General features: G+C 35.9%; 1 protein-coding gene across 2 annotated transcripts in view; it reads right to left on the bottom strand.

The window, feature by feature from the left end:
• The window catches only part of Vps13 (vacuolar protein sorting 13C), a 426,449-nt gene that overhangs the window by 297,510 nt on the left and 108,794 nt on the right, over nt 1-20,145 (bottom strand). For both annotated transcript variants that reach the window (XM_081749100.1, XM_081749101.1), the window contains exons 14-19: nt 14,057-14,240; nt 12,357-12,448; nt 9,949-10,186; nt 9,167-9,399; nt 7,528-7,774; nt 1,654-1,889 (exon numbers count right to left, since the gene is read on the bottom strand). In XM_081749100.1, coding sequence (XP_081605226.1) covers nt 1,654-1,889; nt 7,528-7,774; nt 9,167-9,399; nt 9,949-10,186; nt 12,357-12,448; nt 14,057-14,240 — 1,230 coding nt within the window. The remainder of the gene's footprint in view (nt 1-1,653; nt 1,890-7,527; nt 7,775-9,166; nt 9,400-9,948; nt 10,187-12,356; nt 12,449-14,056; nt 14,241-20,145) is intronic.

The following is a 20,145-nucleotide window of genomic DNA, read 5'->3' as shown; positions in this document are numbered from 1 at the left end:
TACCTGTACAATCTAATGGAAAAGAAAATATACATCGATTTTGAACAAATACAACATTCGAATGTCATTTCAAGTATTCTGTTGAAAATGTAATATTTGAACTAGTATCGGAGAAGAGAAACTGAGTATAGCCCATCAAATGAACAGTAATACCGAAACCAAACATCATAAATAAGGACTCAAAATTCATGCATGTATTAAAAGGTATGCCTAAAACCACTACCAGAACACAATGTTATTAAAGTCACAAGTCCAGAGAACAGTTGAAACAGATAACATTTTCTTTTCTTTCTTCAGTGAGGCTGCTTCTTCGGTCCTAAGTAAATATCCCCATGTAGAAAAGGAACATTAACGTTGACACAAGCATGCATATTTTGCTTGAAATTGGTAATTTAAATCATCGTTCGTTGCAACATCCTTAACATCATGTTTTTAGCTAAGCTCTGTTCTAGTTTCTGTTTTTCGATACCCTCCAATGCTCTCTTCACATCCGTCAGAACAGTCCCCTATGCATCTTTCTCACGACACTGCTCGTCTAATATTGTAATGGCAGTCGTCACGAAAGAGTAGCCATGCATAATAAAAAGTTCGTCTAGCAATTCCTGTCTACCTGCTAGTCTTTAAGCTTTCTAACAACTGAAGAATCATTTGGAATATCATACCTTTAGAACAATTACAAATAAACACTGCAGCATTTAATCAAATACCTCATCTACTAAGGATAGGGAAGTTGGAAGAAAAAGGCCTGTAATTTCAACATACTTCTAGCTTATTCTAGCAGGGCCCATTTCTAGCTATTACTTTATGCAAGACTAATATTCATTTGCATATGAGTATTCATCTCTTAGTGCCTCACAAACTCGATGCAATGCTGGTCACATGATTTAGATTAGGGTACTTACGTTTCAGGTTGGCAGTAGCTAACAACATGTAAGGTGCTTGGCCCGTAAGTACTAGTCACACTCTGTCATATCCTATTCGTTCAGGCCACAATACAACACATGCATTGTTGAAACTTCCCTTCACACTGACATTCTCTATTTTGTTCAAAAATTGAGGTTTTACTTGCTGTCAGTTTAGAAGTGTTACCAAAATGTTTTAAACATATCTCATCTGCCTACCGGTAGTTTCATCTGTTATAAAATACAAGTAGTAGATGAACTGCCCATTCTTTGCACGGCAAAAATGTTCGTGGAAAATATTTCAACTCTCTTTCGCATTTCAATTGACGTGTAATGATAACAACTGTAAGATATTCTATTTCTGGCATAAATTTTGAACCCCCTACTCGCCTTACAATACACCCATTAATCAGTAACTTGATAACCTAGCTTGAGGTGGATATTATATATCTTTCAAATTCATTTTAAACAAGTCAGCTGTTTCTGCGCGATGCAATCGCAATCAACAGACAAGCAGTAGCGGCGATGATGATGATGATGATAATAATAATAATAATAATAATAATAATAATAATAATAATAATAATAATAATAATAATAGTAAATTAGCTTAAATGGCTTGAAACTATAAAAAATAAAATGCAGCACTTACACTTTCTAGTCTACTCATATTCAAAAAGTACGTATGTCACGAACTCACCTTAATCAATTTTATTTTAATTAAATTAAAGAAAGAGAAAGAAATACTAACATTTTTATATTTTGTAGAAGGACTACCATCATTCACAAGGACATCTCTGAGAACAGCCGTTACTTTGGTCTCTGATTTTTTTATAACAACTCCGGCATCTATTCCCAGGACGTCAAATGATGTAACACGCCGTTGAGAATTGGCTAAAGTAAGACTGATATCTTCCAAATTCGCTTGAATCTTCAAATTAATAATTTCAACTTCCTTCCTGGTGACGCGTCTTTTCCTTGCTACACCTGAAAAAGTACATATAATTATCGCAAATTATAAGTTATTAACGAACTTTATAAACATCTAGTTATAGGATATATATCAGTAATTCAGCAAAAAATTAACTACTCATGTATATTTCCAGTAGTAATTTCTAGTTGAGAAGTCAATTTTGAAGTGGTAGACCAGAATGATCATACATAAAACGAAGTAAACTTAGTGGATTTAAAATGTTTCAATCTTTTCCATTGAAGAATGAAGAAAACTGATTGTTTGCAGAAAAATAATAAGTATATTCCTCTGTCTCTTCGTACGTTACTACTCCTTAAAATGGTCAACTTTTCCAAATCCTCCAGATCGGTGGGGGGGGGGGGGAGGAGGCAGTTAAAATATCGCATCAAAATTTAATATATGATCCACACTATAATTTATGATTTACAATGGAGTGACTCAACTCCGCTATTCTGCAGAATTAAATGAACAAATTAATTAAATTTAACATAATTACAACACACTTTATTTATGTGCATTCTTGCTTCCCTTTGTGATAGCTTAATTCGTTGTAATTATTTGTCTATTGCCACTATAATCTAAGACACAATGTAGATTATACGGAAATTAGATATTATCAATAACGCAATTTTATTACCAAACTAATTTCATTCAGAAACTATAGAAGAAAATCTAATTCAAAGAAAGCGACGAAAACTATACGAACGATCATGAAATAGCGAAAGAATTACGCTACACCGAAACATCAGTGGCTCATACGTACCTCGCAGGTCCCTGGACGAATATGGTGTTCAGAGAAGGACTATACAAGTTAGTATATAAACTAACGGTCCTTGTTAAATGGTGGTTCATTTTCGGCCTTCACTGATCTTTCTCTCAAAAATAAAATACACATAATCATCGGTCTTAAGGAAAAAGTTATTAACTATCATTTTATAGATTCTGAGAAAAACGGTTTATCTGTACACATATTTCATTTAGTGAATAAGACATTCTGCATCTATTTCTAAACACTGGAAAGTGTAATTGATGACTTTTTCTACATGAAGTTTATGCTGAAAATGATCCAATATAACATCACTAAAATTTTCAGTTAGTGATTTTTATCCCTTAATACCGACGATATATAATACGAATTCAACTCGAACTCATCCAATTTGGATCAAACTTGGCATGATTGCAGCCTTGATTTGTTGCACAAATGTGTGAAATATTATGGTGCGTAGGCTTTTGGTTCTCCATTTTGGACTTCAAATTTGGGTTTGTAGTTAGTTGATTTTTTCGCACAACAATTTCTTTACGCAATCAATAAAAGTTATCAGATCTTGACCAACTTGGTATGACCTGGTACACCTTGATAAGCTATGCATATGGAACATTACCGTAATTACCCGACTATAACACGAGTTTCTTTCTTTTTAAAAAAAAAAAAAAAAATCGTCATTTGAAAATTGAGGTCGTCTTATGTTCGCAGATAAAGCTTTAGTAGTACGCTGAGTAATAGCTTCTACACAACGTTAAAATATACCTCCATTGTTGCAATCATTGTGTTTTTGATTTTAAATACAGTAAAAAAGGTTGTGAAAGCAAAAATTTAGGTATTTAGGATCTAGATTTCTGGGCTTTCGGCATCTGTGGCCATTTAGCCCGTCACGTATGAGGGATGACGTCCCTCGGCGAGCACACTATCTGGGGAAAGGGAAGGAAGCGGCCTGGGACCCATAAGTGAGGTACCACCCCGGCGTCTGCCTGGTGTGAATGAGGAAAACCCAGGAAAGCCTCATTCAGGATGGTTGGCCTGAAAAAGCTTTTTATACTTTTTAGGCCGAGTGCCCCCGCCGGGAATAGAACCCGGTACCGCTCGCACCGAAGGCGAGAACGTTAGCGACTACGCTACGCGGGGTAAAAACAAAAATTTATGTACTGTAAACTACAGAACTTCATTTTATTTATGGTACCGTATTTTACCGGTACGGTATGCTATTTGTTCTTTTATTAACATAATTAAGGTAACCAATAATGGGCATACATTTTCGATAGGCAACGTTAACTTCTCTGGTGTATCTTAATATAAGCAAATTTGTGATTTCGATTATTCAGAATTTGTTAAAAATAAGAAAATTCTCAAGATGCCTCTTCAAAATAGAGGAGTCGACTTATATTCAAATCTTCTTATGGTCAAGTTACGTTATACAGGCGTTTAACTTCCTGAATTATGGGCCATAACATTTGGGGTTCAATCGTACGAGTTCCGCCGAACTAATCGAATCTCGATCAAACTTGGCACGATAGTAAACTTTGATCGACTATAGAAGCGTGTGAAATATGGTACGCAGGTTTTGGGTTCCCGAGTTATGGGCCATCAAATTTAGGATTTGATCTTATTTCGCAAAAATCAGTGAAGGACGAATTTATCTGCAATGTGTGACCTTACACTTGTACAAGGTCCCAAAGTCTATACTGCTGCTAATCCCCACAACAGACAATATTTGTCAACTACAAATCTCACATAGTTCGGATTATCGATTACAACAACAACAACAACAAAAAAAAAAAAAAAAAAAAAAAAAAAAAAAAATCTTGATGTTCCTTTTCACCAGAGAGGTTACAGAAGACGCGGACTTATAGTTTAGCGCATGATCATAACAACTGTACGGCAAAGAATAGAAACCAGCGCATCTTGCACTAACAATTTAGCTTCTGTACCCTATGCACAAAACTATCATCCCTCCAATCTCATTCTGAGTTCTCGATCTATCGTTACAAGAAGAATAACAGTCGGCAAATATACAATCCATCAAAAGGGATTGTTGTATCTAAAAGTTCTTGCCTCTGTTTAAGATAGTATTACTGTATTCATTTTGTGGCAGTAAGAAAGAAGAAAAAATGTAGAACTTTTGGTCATGAAAGTCCAATTATCTTATTGCTGGACTAAAAGCTTATGGTGTTCGCCAGTAAACTGCATCCGCGCTTAGACTATACAGCAACATAAGTAAATTACATGTATTGACAAAGTTTTCCACTGATTGTTGAGCCTTACTATCACTCCCGTATCCTGTAGCATAGAAATATAATTCATTTACAATTATAAACTACATACTCTACTATTATGAACATTATATAAACAAAACACTTCCAAACCATAATGTTGCAGAACTACATTTTAAAAAAAGGCCATGAACAAGTAAATGCCTACTATTTATATTTTATGTAATTTGCAGACATGCGAATTTGCTGTTAAAAAAACACGAGTTATTATTAGCAACTCTAGATAACTGAGCGCGCGCGATGTATGATAACACTGCAACAGTAAAAATTATTGCGAACGAAGAAAAGTATTGTTTTAATAAAGTTTTGTAAGGAAAACATATTTCTTTTAACTTTAGTTATTGAAGAATTGTATGATAAAACGGCAAGAATCAGCCGATTTTCCTTACACCACATCGTTCACAAATGTGAATTCAATGATAATTCACGAGGGAAGTGTAAGGGACTGAGCTAGAATCAAACCTGGGTCTTCAACTTACCATGGCGGTGCTCTAATTACTATGCTGTCCGGTCTGCTTTTTAAACACTGGTACAGTAAGTCGTAAGAGCGGTATTAGGCCAGCAGACAACCTCAAGAAGTTTGTGTTTACAAGTAATGATAAGTTAATGTATATAGTTTTTACCTAAGTAACTAATTCTCTTCCATCCAATTCCCATTGAATTATCTTTCTTCTTGTTGTCTCGACAATGCTGACAACTATCTAACTAATTTCATCGCTTACGCCTTATGAATGCCGTATTCACAGAAGCTCTCTACTGACTTCTGTCCGTAGCCAACTGGATCCAAATTTTACTTTGTATTCGTAATGCAGCGAGATCCACCTTAATACTGTCCTATCTGCGCCCAGGTCTTCATAATAGTTTTTCTCCGATTGGATTTTCAGTTAAAATTTAGATAGTGTAGGCTACATGACTACCCACCTGTAAATTATGCAGTTCCTTGTTACGAAATTTCCGTCATTTGTTCGTTTCAGTTTTCTCGTCGAAATTTCCATGCGGCCCGAATGTTCGTCTCAAACTTTTATTTTCAAATACTTTCATTCTGCGTTTTACCTTCAGAGCAAGCGACTATGTCTCCCAATCATATAGCACAACAAGCTGTTAACAGCAAAAATTCTACGTTTAAATATTTTTTTAAATGAACTGTAACGGGATATGGAAAAGCAAAGTGGGCACCTTTTTCGTTTATTTATACTTATATATTTAATTAATAGAACACATTACAAATTTGCTTAAAACTTTAGTTACGGGCAAAAGCACTCTTTATTAATTTGTCCTATTACCCCGCAAATAAAAATCATAGTTGTGAAGTACTATCTGCAAATGAACTCCTGATGAAACTTGAAAATTTTGGCCAAGTATCGCGAATTTCTCACTCTGATCGGAGTTTAAACATTTTCTTTTCTTCCTACTTTACTTTCCAAAATTTATTTCTTTATATATACACGGTGTCTCAAAAGTCCCCTGATATAGGGTAACTCTGTTATTATTAGAGTTATAACAAAATGTAAGAGGGGAAACAGTCTCAAAATATTATGTTTTCAAGCTACAATGAAGGATTTTTTTTTTTTTTTTTTTAATTGGACGAGCCGTTTGGGTTGTACACTCTTTATGCGCCCCATATTAAATGAAAATGCAACGTTGCCATTTACCTGGATCCACAACAAAGTGAATGGGGGCATGTTTGAAATGGGGGCTGGCCATCGACACGTTAGCGTTAAAAAAAAAAAAAAAAGTAACTTCATTCACTTATGTTGTAGGTCCAGGTAAATGGCAACGTTGTATTTTCATTTAACATTGGGCGCATAAAGAGTATACTGCCCAAACGGCTCGTCCGATTTTAAAAAGAATTCCTTCACTTTAGATTGAAAACATCATATTTGGAGACGATTTGCCCTCTCACATTTTGTAGTAACTCTGATAACAACAGAGTTATCCTATGTCAGGGGACTTTTAAGACACCCTGTATATATAGCTAGATAGATAGATAGAATGAATCATTAGTCCCAGGACCTACCAAGAAGCAGAATACTTAATACTAATAACACACTTGTAAGTACTGGTTGTCTATTGACAGTTTAGTAGTTTACTAGTGCACAGAAAGTAGAAGACTTATTCTGATTCGAAACTTGAACATTTCTTTTCCTTCCATGATTTCCTTGTCTAAATTGTACAGGTACTAATTGATCAATTAAAGTTTATTGTTTACCAGTATAAATACGGACCTGTGATTTCTTTCTTTAATTCTTTATTTATTATGATCTACTATAATAATGATAATCCCACTACTCTATGACGAACGTTAAGACTGAGCATCAGGTTTTAAAAATAGTGCTCATTCATAACACGTAACTAACACATTTCATTTTTTTTTCTGCATCACCATATATTCTAAAAACCAAGACAATATTGATGGCACACAAATAAAACCTTATTCAACGCACAAATCAATCTGAACCTAGAACCAAGAATCAATCGCATTAGTTACGACACCGCTACGTTTTCTGTTTTGCCGCTTTACTCTTTCCACCTCTACAGATAAGTCATCTTCCACCAACTTGTACAATCAATAAAACATAGCAATTTTCATAATTTCTGACTTACTTGGACGAGCAGAAGGTACACCTGTAATGCTTGAAACTGATGGAAATCTCGTCTGCCTTCGTAATTCTTTCACTGGTGATGCCTCTGCCTGAATTTTATTCATCTGAGCTTGAAACTCATCTGCAAACCTAACAAGAGTCAGCATGGCTTCCTGGTGAATTAGAACGTCTATCCTTGTAAAGCTGACTTGCAACAGTTGTTCAATAGACCCATATGTTGTGTGAAACCCTGGAGCTTTTTTATTAACCTATTGAGAAACCATAAGAGCAAATATTAAAACATTACTTACTTATAAATCGTTACATTAATAAGAAATTACTTTCTACAAAATTGCACACTGAAATTTCAACAGAATTCTCTGATTTCTGTAATATCTTGAGAAAAGTGAGAAAGTGGATATAAAGCTGATTACCTTTAAAGAAATTATTAACTTTTATATAGTTAATTAGCAGAATTAACTTCTAGTGTACACAAAAGTTTTGATACTGATGTTGATAGGTGGTACACACAAGAAAGTATGAGCATAGGTGTGCTATATACAGAAACTCATTGACTATAATCCAGGAAGCAAACGAAAGGAATACGTTATTCAAAATGTCAACCGTGAGCAATCATACAAGCCCATAAATATGTTGCCCAGTGGTCAATGGCAGCAACTCACCATTCCCAAAGGAAATACTGCTACTGCTCGCTCATGGTCACTTTTCAGGGATGTAATATTACAGTGTCGCCTCGAGTAGACCTTGATCCTCAATATGAACCACAGATTACCGTCTAAGAGCCTGCCACCTGGTTATTCGCCGCCGTTATGAAGTCAGAAACATTGTTGGTGCCACGTCTGGGCAGACATTATCTTATGGAATTGAGTTAAATCATATTGGAAGACTTAACGGGCATTAGCAAAAGCATATATGATTGAGAGGTTCAGTCACAGACATCAGAACATCAGACTGGTAATTTACAGCACTCGTTTTCACTCAAGTTTTGCAGAAGTCGAGTCTTGTGACTCCATGATCTGAGATCTCACCACTACATCATCACCTGACGGGATGTTGCGCTAGTTAAACTCTGGGAGCGATTGTAGTGGCTTCCTTGGACCATGTTGGATACACCCGACCAGTTTGGGTGTTCAAAGATTCCTCAATGGTAATTATCTTTCCGTTCTTAAACAAGAGGTTGTCGCAGTCACGGAGCGCACATTTCTGATAGCCCGTGGAGTCCTTAGAGTACGTGGATAATCTGCTGGTATCTCTCATGGTCTAAAAGACGAATACACGAGTGATCCTGAATGGTTCGTAGGAAGTTGAATATCTCACTTGCGGTCTTACCTGCCTTATGCAGACTCACAACCGCTATCCTATTCTAGTTTGTATCCTCAGCTGAAACAAACAGGGAAGGTTAAAACATTGTGATCTCAAACCATCATACTCTCTATACTACCACCAACCACACCACGTAAGCTTTTATCTGGTTACTTACGATGGCGTGATGGTTATATCACTACTTTTATCTAGACTGGGTACTAACTACTATAACATAATTGAAAATAATGACATTTCAATTCACATTAGTACATCATACACACACTAACATCAACTAAATAATTGATTGATAATAATTGATTTTATGATTTCCTTACATTTTGATATAATATGGTGAAGAGATACTGTTGTTCTCCAGCTGCCATTGGTGTGTTGATGAAGGGTACTATTTCTCCATTGTTATCCTGATTCAATAAAATGCCTCCTAGCCTCACTTTCACATTCATACTGTAAGTTTGTTGTGTCATATCAACTTCCAAAGCTAACACATGGAAATCTAAAATCTTTGTAGGACCAGTGGGACTAACACGAAATAATTCCAATGTAAACTCTGTAATTAAAGCACAACATGTATGAATTAACTTATCAAATTAAAGTAAATAATAATTTGACAATAATCTTTACAATGGAGGTTAGTTGAAAGATTATGACAACAAATTATGTTTCGGTGATCACTCTGAACTTTAAGGAGAGGCATCTAATTCCAGTATAACAATTAGAAGCTTACCACGATGGAAAGGTCAAAATGTCTAAAAATTGGAACCTTGGGACTCATAGATTATTTTATTCTGTACTAAATGCTACAATTTCTGAGTCCTAGAACAAACGATAATGGAACAGGCATTGAATTCATAAGCAACAATTAGTTAAACTTAACAATAAACTAGTCAACACTTCAAATAGACAATTGTTGTGTACAGTTACTTTCATTAAATAAACTGAGAGTGAAGAACGTAATTTGAATATTCATAGAAGTTGTTCCTCATTTCTTGTACATATTAATTTAAACTAAAAAGGTAGAGCGAAAGCAACGTCATGTCTTCCACAGAAACAAACTTTTTACGGTTTTACATTTTTGTTTAAAAAACAAAATACTCACCTTTCATTTCAAATTCGATCAACATTTCCATTGCTTGAACTCGAGCTTTCTCTTGCTCTTTCATTTTCTCTGCCATTACTGCTATCGACTGTGCAACTGCTTGTCGATCTAGTACAACTGTCTTCCGCGGTCCTTCGACGAATGTTTTCCGTGGTCCTTCGACGTATGTTTTCCGTCGATCTGTTCCTTCGAGGCGTGTTTTCCGTCGATCTGCCGATGTAGGTGGCTCTACTATAACCTGTTATAAAAATTAAAATGACTATAAGCCGTCAAAAAATGTAATTTAGCTTATTACGTAGCCAATGTCTTCACTTTATTTATAAAATTAATCCTACTAATCCCTTAGTAACTTTGAAGTTTTAATTCCTAAAAATTCCTTACACTTTCAAAATTATGAGTAAAGAATATATAAACATTAAGGAATATACTTACTGAGGAAAAATAGTGAAGATACTCTATTCTGATCTTTATTATGAATTAATTTTGAGGATATTCATTCTACTTTGTGTAATGGACGTAAATAAGTGCATTTCGTTTCATTTCTGCATTTTCTCCCTTTTCACATTATAATGCACTCTTTGTTCACGTTTGAACCTCCTCCATGAGAACTATTCTGATAATGTATTCTCACATAACTTTCTTGTATGTCATGGTAACGCGCCAGCCAATGAGAGTACATGTGCAGACGAAATGAATAAAAATTTGCATGTTGTGAAGGGTTTGCGACTTCATTTTACGTCTGGGTTCTAGACCCATGGGCGGGGCTTCGTGAGAGAAGGGGGAAGAGCGATACTTTATTCGAAAAGATGGTGACCTAATTTACAGATCTGCGTTAGATGTTCTGTTCAATTCTTCTATTACATTTTTTTTTGTCCATTTTTTAAACTTTTGCTTAAGTATGTACAAAGCTAATAATATGAATATATATAGTAAATTTGACATGTGTGCATTTAATTCAGGATTTTCCTCTGTGCTTGTTAGGTGTATAGTTCGTCGTAGTATGTTTTATCTATAACTGCTTAATTTATAACTTCTAATATAGTGGTTTATTGCGGTTATTTGTAGTGAGGTTGGAACAAAACTTCGTTTTGTTTGAATCTCACCACAATTTGCGGAAAAACAGCATTTGCATATAGATAGCTTTGTATGCATTCAAGTTGACATTAGCGAAGCTGTCAATGCACAGGTGCTGAACGTATTCCACGTTCGATTCCCGATCTTGATTATCACGTTGATTTCTTCTGCCATCCGCAGTAATCATTTAAACACCAAGCTCCCTTCAAATGTATACAGCAATCGACCAGGTGTTGGTGAATAATTTATGTATTACAATTGAATGCTTCTCTCAATGTCTCATTCTATTATTGGCCTCTACATCGTCTTTGATTATCTCGTTCTCTATGGGTTGGATACATCTTGTGCTTTGGACCCGGAAAGAATCAAATTTGTAGAACCACCGTTTCACTATCCACTCATTTACCAAACACCTCACATATTTATCTTCTCGTTTCACTAGCGTTTGTTCTTGGTTTAAATTCGTACAGCGCACACATATTCTATAACGGTGTTTGTGGTGACTGTATCTGACCGGCTCTAACTGACATCGTCTTTTAAGTACGTTGACTACAACTAGCAGGCTATAAGACAAAACACTCACTAACATGTTAAATTCCTTTTTACTCTCCCTCATCGAAATGATAGGTAATGGGGCGTTTACACTTAGTCGATTTGCGTTCGATTCAGTTGAATTGACGTCACTTTCAACTTAATCGACCGTGTAAACGGGACTTCAACTTAATCGCTTGTTGATCGAAGGTGACTAATCGACTGGCAACTGAATTAAAAGACGTTCTATTTTCTGTGGTTGAAATAATTGAACACATCCATCAATCTGATTCGGCCTAGTTGCTTCGATTTAGTGGCAAATGCAGCGAGTCGATTTAGTCGTGCGACTAAATCGACTAAGTGTAAACGCCCCATAAAATAACTGTGTGCAGTGTCACAGAGTACAAATCCCACAAAACTCTTGCATTCCTAATAGAAATCAATGAACGATAATGAAATAACTACAAAAATGGTAAATTCAGAAAACCTGGAGAAAATTTATGGCCATTGCAAACTCACGCAACTTAGAATCGAATCTGCAGTTTGGACATCAGAGAATGAACTCTTCACTAAATCATCGCGTATTCTACCGCGATGATCTATTGTTTAAGATTTCGACGAGGCTGCATAAGTGTCTTCTGAAGTACAGATTAAATACTATTATTAGTCAATTGTACTATGTATTATAGTGGTATTAGATGGATTATATACATTGTTGATAAATTACTTCTGAAAAAAAGTTACACGAATATCAGTTTTCTATTATAATAAAAATAATAATATAGCAGTGTTTATCCACATACCACTCGTTTCGTTGGACTTTCCTCTATTTCTTCTTCTTCTTTAGGAAACGGGATACTTTGAGCCAAACTAGCCACTTGAAACAAACGTTCATCTGCAAAAAAACACACAAATAAAATTTACATTTGTTTAGTAAAGAAAATCAATAAGCAAAACACCATAATATTATTATAATGTAATTACAGTAAGATAATACAAAAGGAAGCTGGCCCAGAAAGAAAGAATACGTAATGGTCTCGCTTTGAACCATTGTAAGTTTCCTCTAAGTTGAAAATAATGGCAGTTCTTTCCATTCTTACTCTCTGTTGCAGAAAAATTACGTCCAGACAGATAGCTATAAATATATTAAATATCGACAAAGAAAATTAAATGATACAGGGTGGCGCAGTTAAAAGTAGCCCGCATCCCCTTTGAATGCGAATTGAATATTTTCGACTTCTGAAATTGAGTAAACAGTTACAACAATGGACAGTTTATGCAATTATCGATTGTTAGCATCCTTGAATAACATCATCAAGGACAGTTTGTTAGACCCTTTTCATTACATCGTAAGTGATAAAGCCTAGTTTCATCTTTCCGGTCATGTGAAGTCACAGAACACGAGGTACTGGACAACGGAGAATCCAAACACTGTCAGCAACCACTCCATGATGAAAAACTCGGCGTTTGGAGTGGTGTAACAGGAACGCGCATCATTGGACCGATATTTTTTTAACTCTACCCTCAACACGGTTGCGTATATGGAAATTTTTTATGCATTTTGTGCTTAACTCACTGAAAATGAAAGACAATACTGCTTCTTCCAGTAAGATGGGGCGACATGCCACACTTCTAAGGTATCCCTGGGTATCCCTGGAATAAGTCCATGATGTCTTCTCTGAGGAACGAACTGTCAGCAAAAGTTTATGGCCACAACGTTCGCCGGATCTAACAACATGTGATTTCTTCCTGTGAGGACACCTGAAGAGCAAAGAACAAAGTCTATGAAACTAATCCACACACAGTACAGGAACTGAAAGACAACATTAACCATGAAGTTGCCGCCATCGCAACTTCACGCCGGATGCATCTGAATATGCTTACACGTGCAGAGTTGTGTATTGATGTCGCAGGGGATCACTTTCAATATCTTCTATAAATGTATTTTCCACTGTATTTTTCTATTTTCACTCCATTTTTCATTGTAAATAAATGGTAAGTCCATTTCAGATCTTCGTTTCTGTAATTTCACTGCATTTCCTTTATTCTTATACAAGCTACTTTTATCTGCGCTACCCTGTACTTCTAGTTTTACGTCTCATGGTTATATCCTGTAGACTAAAGGCGACGGACGATTAATGAAAATAAAGATTATGATATAACTGGTGGAATGTGAATGAGGGAAGAACCAGAAGAACCCCGAGAAAATCACGGACCCTTTACACCAGAGATGAGAGCTCAATCACTGAACAAATATGTCTTTCTTAAATTCCTGCTATCTGTTAAAATTTGAATTGAGCTTAAATGGAAAATGATTTATACTATATTGTAGATTTATTAATGAAACATTTATTCATGAAATATGAACAAAACAGCAAAACAAATTCCGATGAGAAGTTAATTACCGTCATCACGGGTAGCGCTTTGTCGGGTTGATCCTGTTAAAAGGTTTTAAAGTTGTTTTCTATTATTTGACTTAAAATTTACTATATTTACAACATACCTGATAATTTGACTGACAACGCAGGTATACCGGTTTTGAGCTTCATCTTTGGTAAGCGTGGATCATCGGTTATCAGACACCGACTAAAGTAAACTTGAATATTTGTTGGGTTCAGCAGATGCAAATTTGTGGCACTTGTACTTATAGCAGACTCCCAATCTTCTCCAACTAAAGCAACCAATACCTTAAACAGGAAGAAATAAACTTTCAAAACTCATTCAACTGACATACTAAAAGTAACAGTAAACAACAAAAATCAATAGAACTATATTTATTGTACTACAGAATTATATCTCCACTTTCAATTCTACTAAAAGGAAGTTTTTTTTTTTTTTTTTTTCGCGAACTACTGTCTGAGACGCCATTTGCACTATTATTTATTTATTTATTTATTTTTAACTTCCGCGGTGAACTGTATTTTTGTTGTTTTTGTTCTTCATTCAGTTTTTTTAATCTTTCTGTTTTCTTTCTTTTTATTCCTTTTTTTACTTTTTTTTTTTAAATATTAAAATATTTTGCTGCAAATACATTTTTCAGTGTTTGACTAACCTTTTCATTATTAATTGCTAAGATATTCTTAATCGAGTATGAACCCTGATTTTGTGTTTTATACAAGATCGGTAACAGTCTCCAAATTTTACTGTTAATTTACATTGAAACATAATATGGTTTTCATCTCCCACTGCCACAAGTATCGGAAAAAATATTTGTGGATTGTTGGTTCTGATTGATAATCTATTGCTGCACGAAGGAAAAACTCAATAATTAATTGTTTGTGTATAATATTGTTAATTTAAGCCCTCTGCAAAACTATCTTATAAAGTCTAAAATTACTCACCCCTATTTATGTTAGAATTTATTGAATAATCATTAATTGTCGAATCAATCGACTTCACTGGCAGCACTGCCAAAACACAGGTACATAAAGAGGGAGGTTAATTGGTTGATTTGAGGTTAGCCTGTATTTCAGCACCGAGGCTATATAAGACATGAATGTACATCTTAACATGTGTTCATATCGAGAATCCAACCCGAGTTACCCACCTCAAAGGCAGTACGCTACCTTATCACTACAAGCTACAGGGGCTCCAAAGAGTTAGTTAGTATTGTATGAAAAGAAATTAATTATTCAGGTCACCATTACAATCACTAATGTAACTTGTAGAAGCTAAAATATTGACGGCCATATTTAGATTCATTTTCGAGTGTGATTAGCGTCATACTAAGGGCCTGACTACTGTATGAAACATATGTTAGTCGAACTCTTTAGTATGGCGCTAGTCACGCGTCAGAACGACTCTGAATACGACCGTGAGAATTTAAGTGCGTATTTCTACAGAGTGTAAACACCTTAAACCATTACCTGCTTCTTGCGTGGTTAGTAACTACGAGGAAAGTATCAATGATGTTTTTCCAACGTCGTTTAGAATGTCAGTGTCAGAGTTTATTTTTTAAAATTTCTTTGTGCTTATCTTTCTGCGCACGATGGAATCTTCTCTATTATTTTAACGTCTCACGATCATGCATAGAGACTAAGGTGGTGATGATGAATGAAATGGTGGAATGAAGTAAGTGGGAGGAAACATAACCCCGAGAAAACCCACACACATGGTATTTGTATTCCACAAAATTCATTTGGTGCAAGCTGGAATACGTCCATGGATCCAACGCATCAGAGGCGAGCGTTCTACCACTAATCCACCGCAGCCTCCAAAACTTCTTTTATAACTTGTATTGCACAAACGTTGTGTTGTGTATCTTCAGTGTGTTATATCTTGATACTGGAGCATTATTGAATTAGACATAATGGATATGTTATTTTAGTAAATGTGTGTGTTCATTTTCGTCATGCTTTATCTAAGTGTCTTGACAAGTGCATGATACTTGATAACAGAATCTAGCAGGTTGAAGAAGAAACTTTTGAGAGCTGTTAACATCTTTATAAAGTGTCTTGGCAAGTGCGTAATACCAGAATCTAGCAGCTTAGTGAAGAAAACTTCTGTATGTTCTTAACTTCCTTGTAAGTGTTGTAGAAGGTGCATGGTACCTGACAACGGAAACAGCAGATTAGTCAAGAAACTTTTTCATGCTGTTACTTATTTGTAAATGTTCTGGCAAGTGCATGATACTTGACAGCAAAAAAACAACAGATTGATGAAGGAACTTTTTATGCTGTTAACTTCTTTGTATCTTGACACGTGCACGATACTTGATAGCAGAATGTAGAAGGTTAGTGAAGAAACTTTTGTATGATGTTAACTTCTTTGTAAGTGATTTGGAGGGTACATGATACTTCACAGCAGAATCCAGCAGATTGGCGAAGTTGCTTTTGTATTCTGTTAAGTTTTTTCATTACATGTCTTGACAATTCTTCTGGCGAAAGTATTGAAATTCAATTAATTGATGATTATCGACATACATCCGAATAGACAAGAGAAAGATGAGTACTTCTGAATTTAGGAAGAACATGTTCACGACAAGAAATTAACAAGAATTTTAGGAACAAAAAATGGATCAAAAGATTGCGATCTTGGCCAATAATTAGTTTTTGGATCAGGGGCCACAAAATTTTTGAATGTTCTCTAAATCGAGTTTTTGTATTTTCTACGGAACAAGCACATCATACTGAGATGGCCTACAAGAAGGTTTTTGATTGAAATATATTCGACCTTTTGATCCAAAAATATACTATCATATTTGTTTCAATTTCTTATAATCGGATCAAATTATGATGTAAATGTGATTTATTTTTCTAATACAAGCTCCATAATTTGCCATTATAATGACTTGACTAAATGGATCGATCTATTCAATTTCTAGCAAACGCAAACACATTGTGATTTTCATAAGACAAAAAACATTATACAGTTACAAGTCAATTCGTTCAAAAAATAATCCAAAATTGAACATATGTAGAGAAAACAAGTGGAAAAAGGGACGATCGAATACAAGACTAAGTGGGGCGCTAGAAAGAGTGACATATGGTAGAGAGAGTTAACGGAGTTATTGGAAATAACACATATAAAAGGATTAAACAAATATGTGATGTAAACAGACTTTCATAAAGCATGTAAAGTCAAGTATTTCAATATTATTTCGCTAATAATCGTTGTAAGATAACATATAGTCGATTAGTTATGATAACATATACTTGCTCTATTATAAGCTTATTTATCCCTATATATAAGAGAAGAAGGCCTGTCTGATCAACGCCCAACCAAATTTTGGACATAGCATACGATTTGTGTCAACTATTAAGGAAGGACTTTTGAAATTAGACGGGGAAGCGGGAAGGGGGAAGGGGCGGTAATTATCATCTTAATATATCCATCTCGGAATCTCTGAAAGTTACAGACATGAAATTTAGTGTATGGATTTCTTATTTAAAATAATTAAACACGTGTTTCAGCGTTTTTTAAATACTTGACCTTGAAAGGAAGAAAAGGGATGAGAAGGAAAAAGGGATAGAAATTACAATTATTATAATAAGACGTCCATATCTCGGAACCTCTTAAAGTTATTTACAATTTGAATTTAAAATAAGTAAAGATGTGTTTCAGCGTTTTTTTATATAAGGCCGGGAGAAAAAAAGTCGAGGCTGAAATTGTTACGAGGTGCATTCAAATTCTAACCTCTCTATTTTTTTTCTCAGGATTGATAACAGGTAGAAACGTGCTGTTTGTTTTAAAATACGAGAACACTCGTTGTCAATGCGTGACAGAGATGGCAACACCGTACGACACACAGAAATAGCGGCAGCGGTGAGAGTGTTGACTGTGTTTGATACTTACGATACTCGTATAATGGCGACGTGTTCATACCAAGAACAGCATGTAATCATTCATTTTACCCATTTGCATGGTGTGACACCGCTTGAACTTCATCGCCAGTTGTGTGAGACATGTCAGGGTGTCTACTAAAATCCCAAAATGAAATTTCGTGACTTTTTCGTGATCTTTTCTTTACCAAATAAAAAATTTCCTAATATTTTCAAGAGTGAATTTGGGTGCGAATTAGACCGAATTTTCATCCATGCGATAGAAACGTACTTTGCTTGAGATTTGGTAGCGTCTAAAGCTGATCATAGACATTTTTGGTGAACTTTGACGTTTTATAGAACAAAATTGTACAATCTGTACTTACATTTGAACAGTTAAAAAAAATCGTGACCCAAAAGCTAAATTTCGTGACTTTTTCGTGACTTCCATGACCATTTTCTGATTTTGTGACTTTTTCGTGACATTCGTGACTTTCGTGACCGATAGACACCCTGCATGTGATGATGGTGTCATGGTTATGTCTAAGTTCGTGGGTGCAACAGTTCAAAGAAGGCAGAATGTCGTGTGACAACAAATCAAGACAATCTCGGCTTTGCACAAACCGGTCTGACAACATGATCGAATAAGTGGAGAAAGTTGTTTTGGAGGATCGTCAAATGTGTGTGGAACACATTGCCTCCGAAGTCGGCATTTCTGTGGGATGTGTGCACAATCCTGTATAAAGACCTGAAAATGCGAAAAGTGTCCTTCAGATGGGCGCCACGAATGCTGACGGACGACCACAAGGCTGCGCGCGCGCACTGTTGACAAGCAATGTTCACGCGTGATGACGGCGTGAATGGGACTTTCTTTTCATCGACTGTGATAAGAGGTGAGACACGGATGCCGTTTTTCAATCATGAAACCAAGTGTCAGTCTGCTCAATGAAAGTACACAGATTCACCGCCACCAAAAAAGGGTTAACACCAGTGCTGAAAAAAATATGGTTCCCATGTTCTAGGACAGTGGCGGAGTAATCCTTAATCATTGCGTTCTAAAGGACACTACAGTGACAGGTGCATTCTACGAAGATATTTTCAAGGAGAAGCCCCTTCCAGCATTGCGTGAAAAATGATCGGAAAAGGCTGCACGTGTGCTCTTCCACCAAGACAACGCACCAGCACATCGAGCGAACGTGACGCAGTAGTATCTTCATGACAACTTCGAAGTGATTTCTCATGCTCTCTACTCACTTGACCTGGCTCCTAGCAACTTTTGGCTGTTTCCAACGATGAAAGACACTTTCCGTGGTCCCACAGACACTAGTCGTGCCGCTATTGCATCAGCGATTTTTCAGTGGTCAAAACAAGACTCCTAAAGAAGCGTTCCCTACGGCCATGGAATCATTATGGTGTGAAAAATGTGTAAGGCTGCAGGAGATTACGACAAGAAGTAACACAAGTTTCATAGTTTTCGTGTGGTTAGCTAGTGAGAAAAATAATCGGTAGTGTTATAACCTCGTAAAATAACACGGCCATACCTCGAAATCCCTTAAGGTTAGAGGAATGAAAATTGGTATTTAGGCCTCTAATTTTAAATAATTAAGGACGCGTTTCAGTATTTTTTGATGTTTCCCTTAGAAAGGAAGAAGAAAGGTGCGAATAAAAAAGATTGTAATTGTTATAAGATGATCATACGAGGGTGATTAGAAAGTTCGTGGCCTGACCTACAAAATTAGAAAATAATTGGGTAAGTTGTTTTATTTTTCCACGTAATCCCCCTCGACCAAGATACATTTACGACACCTCTCTGGTAATGCTTCTATACCACTTTTTAAAAATGATTCCTCGAGCTCTGCAAAATATCCCAGTACAGCACTTTTGGCCTCTGCATCCGAAGAAAATCGCTACCCCCCTTTTTTTCTAAGGTTTCGAAACAAGTGAAAGTCCGAGGGGCCACATCAGGCGAACAGAATGGGCGCGACAACAGTTCGAATCCATAGGAATTAATTTCCGCCATGGATGCAAGGAACGTGTGAACGAGGGCATTGTCCCGGTAAAAAACACCTTTCTTCGCAACATCCCTGACCTTTTAATTCTGATTTCCTCACGCAAACGTCGCAGAAATAGTATTCAGAATTGTCAATCATTCCCTTTTCCAAGAAATCAATCAGGATAATGTCCCTAGCATCCCAAAAAATTGATGACATAACTTTGCTTTCTTTGGGACAAGAGATCCAGGTCATTTTCATTGCTTCGAGTGTTGTTTTGATTCCCGTATCCGAAGGTGTATCCATGTCTCGTCCATAGTCACGAATCTGGCAATAAACTC

This window comes from Thermobia domestica, chromosome 2 (genome assembly GCF_964235325.1).
Source record: "Thermobia domestica chromosome 2, izTheDome1.hap1.1, whole genome shotgun sequence".
In the NCBI taxonomy this organism is placed as follows: domain Eukaryota; kingdom Metazoa; phylum Arthropoda; class Insecta; order Zygentoma; family Lepismatidae; genus Thermobia; species Thermobia domestica.
This window is presented reverse-complemented; position numbering and strand designations above follow the sequence as displayed.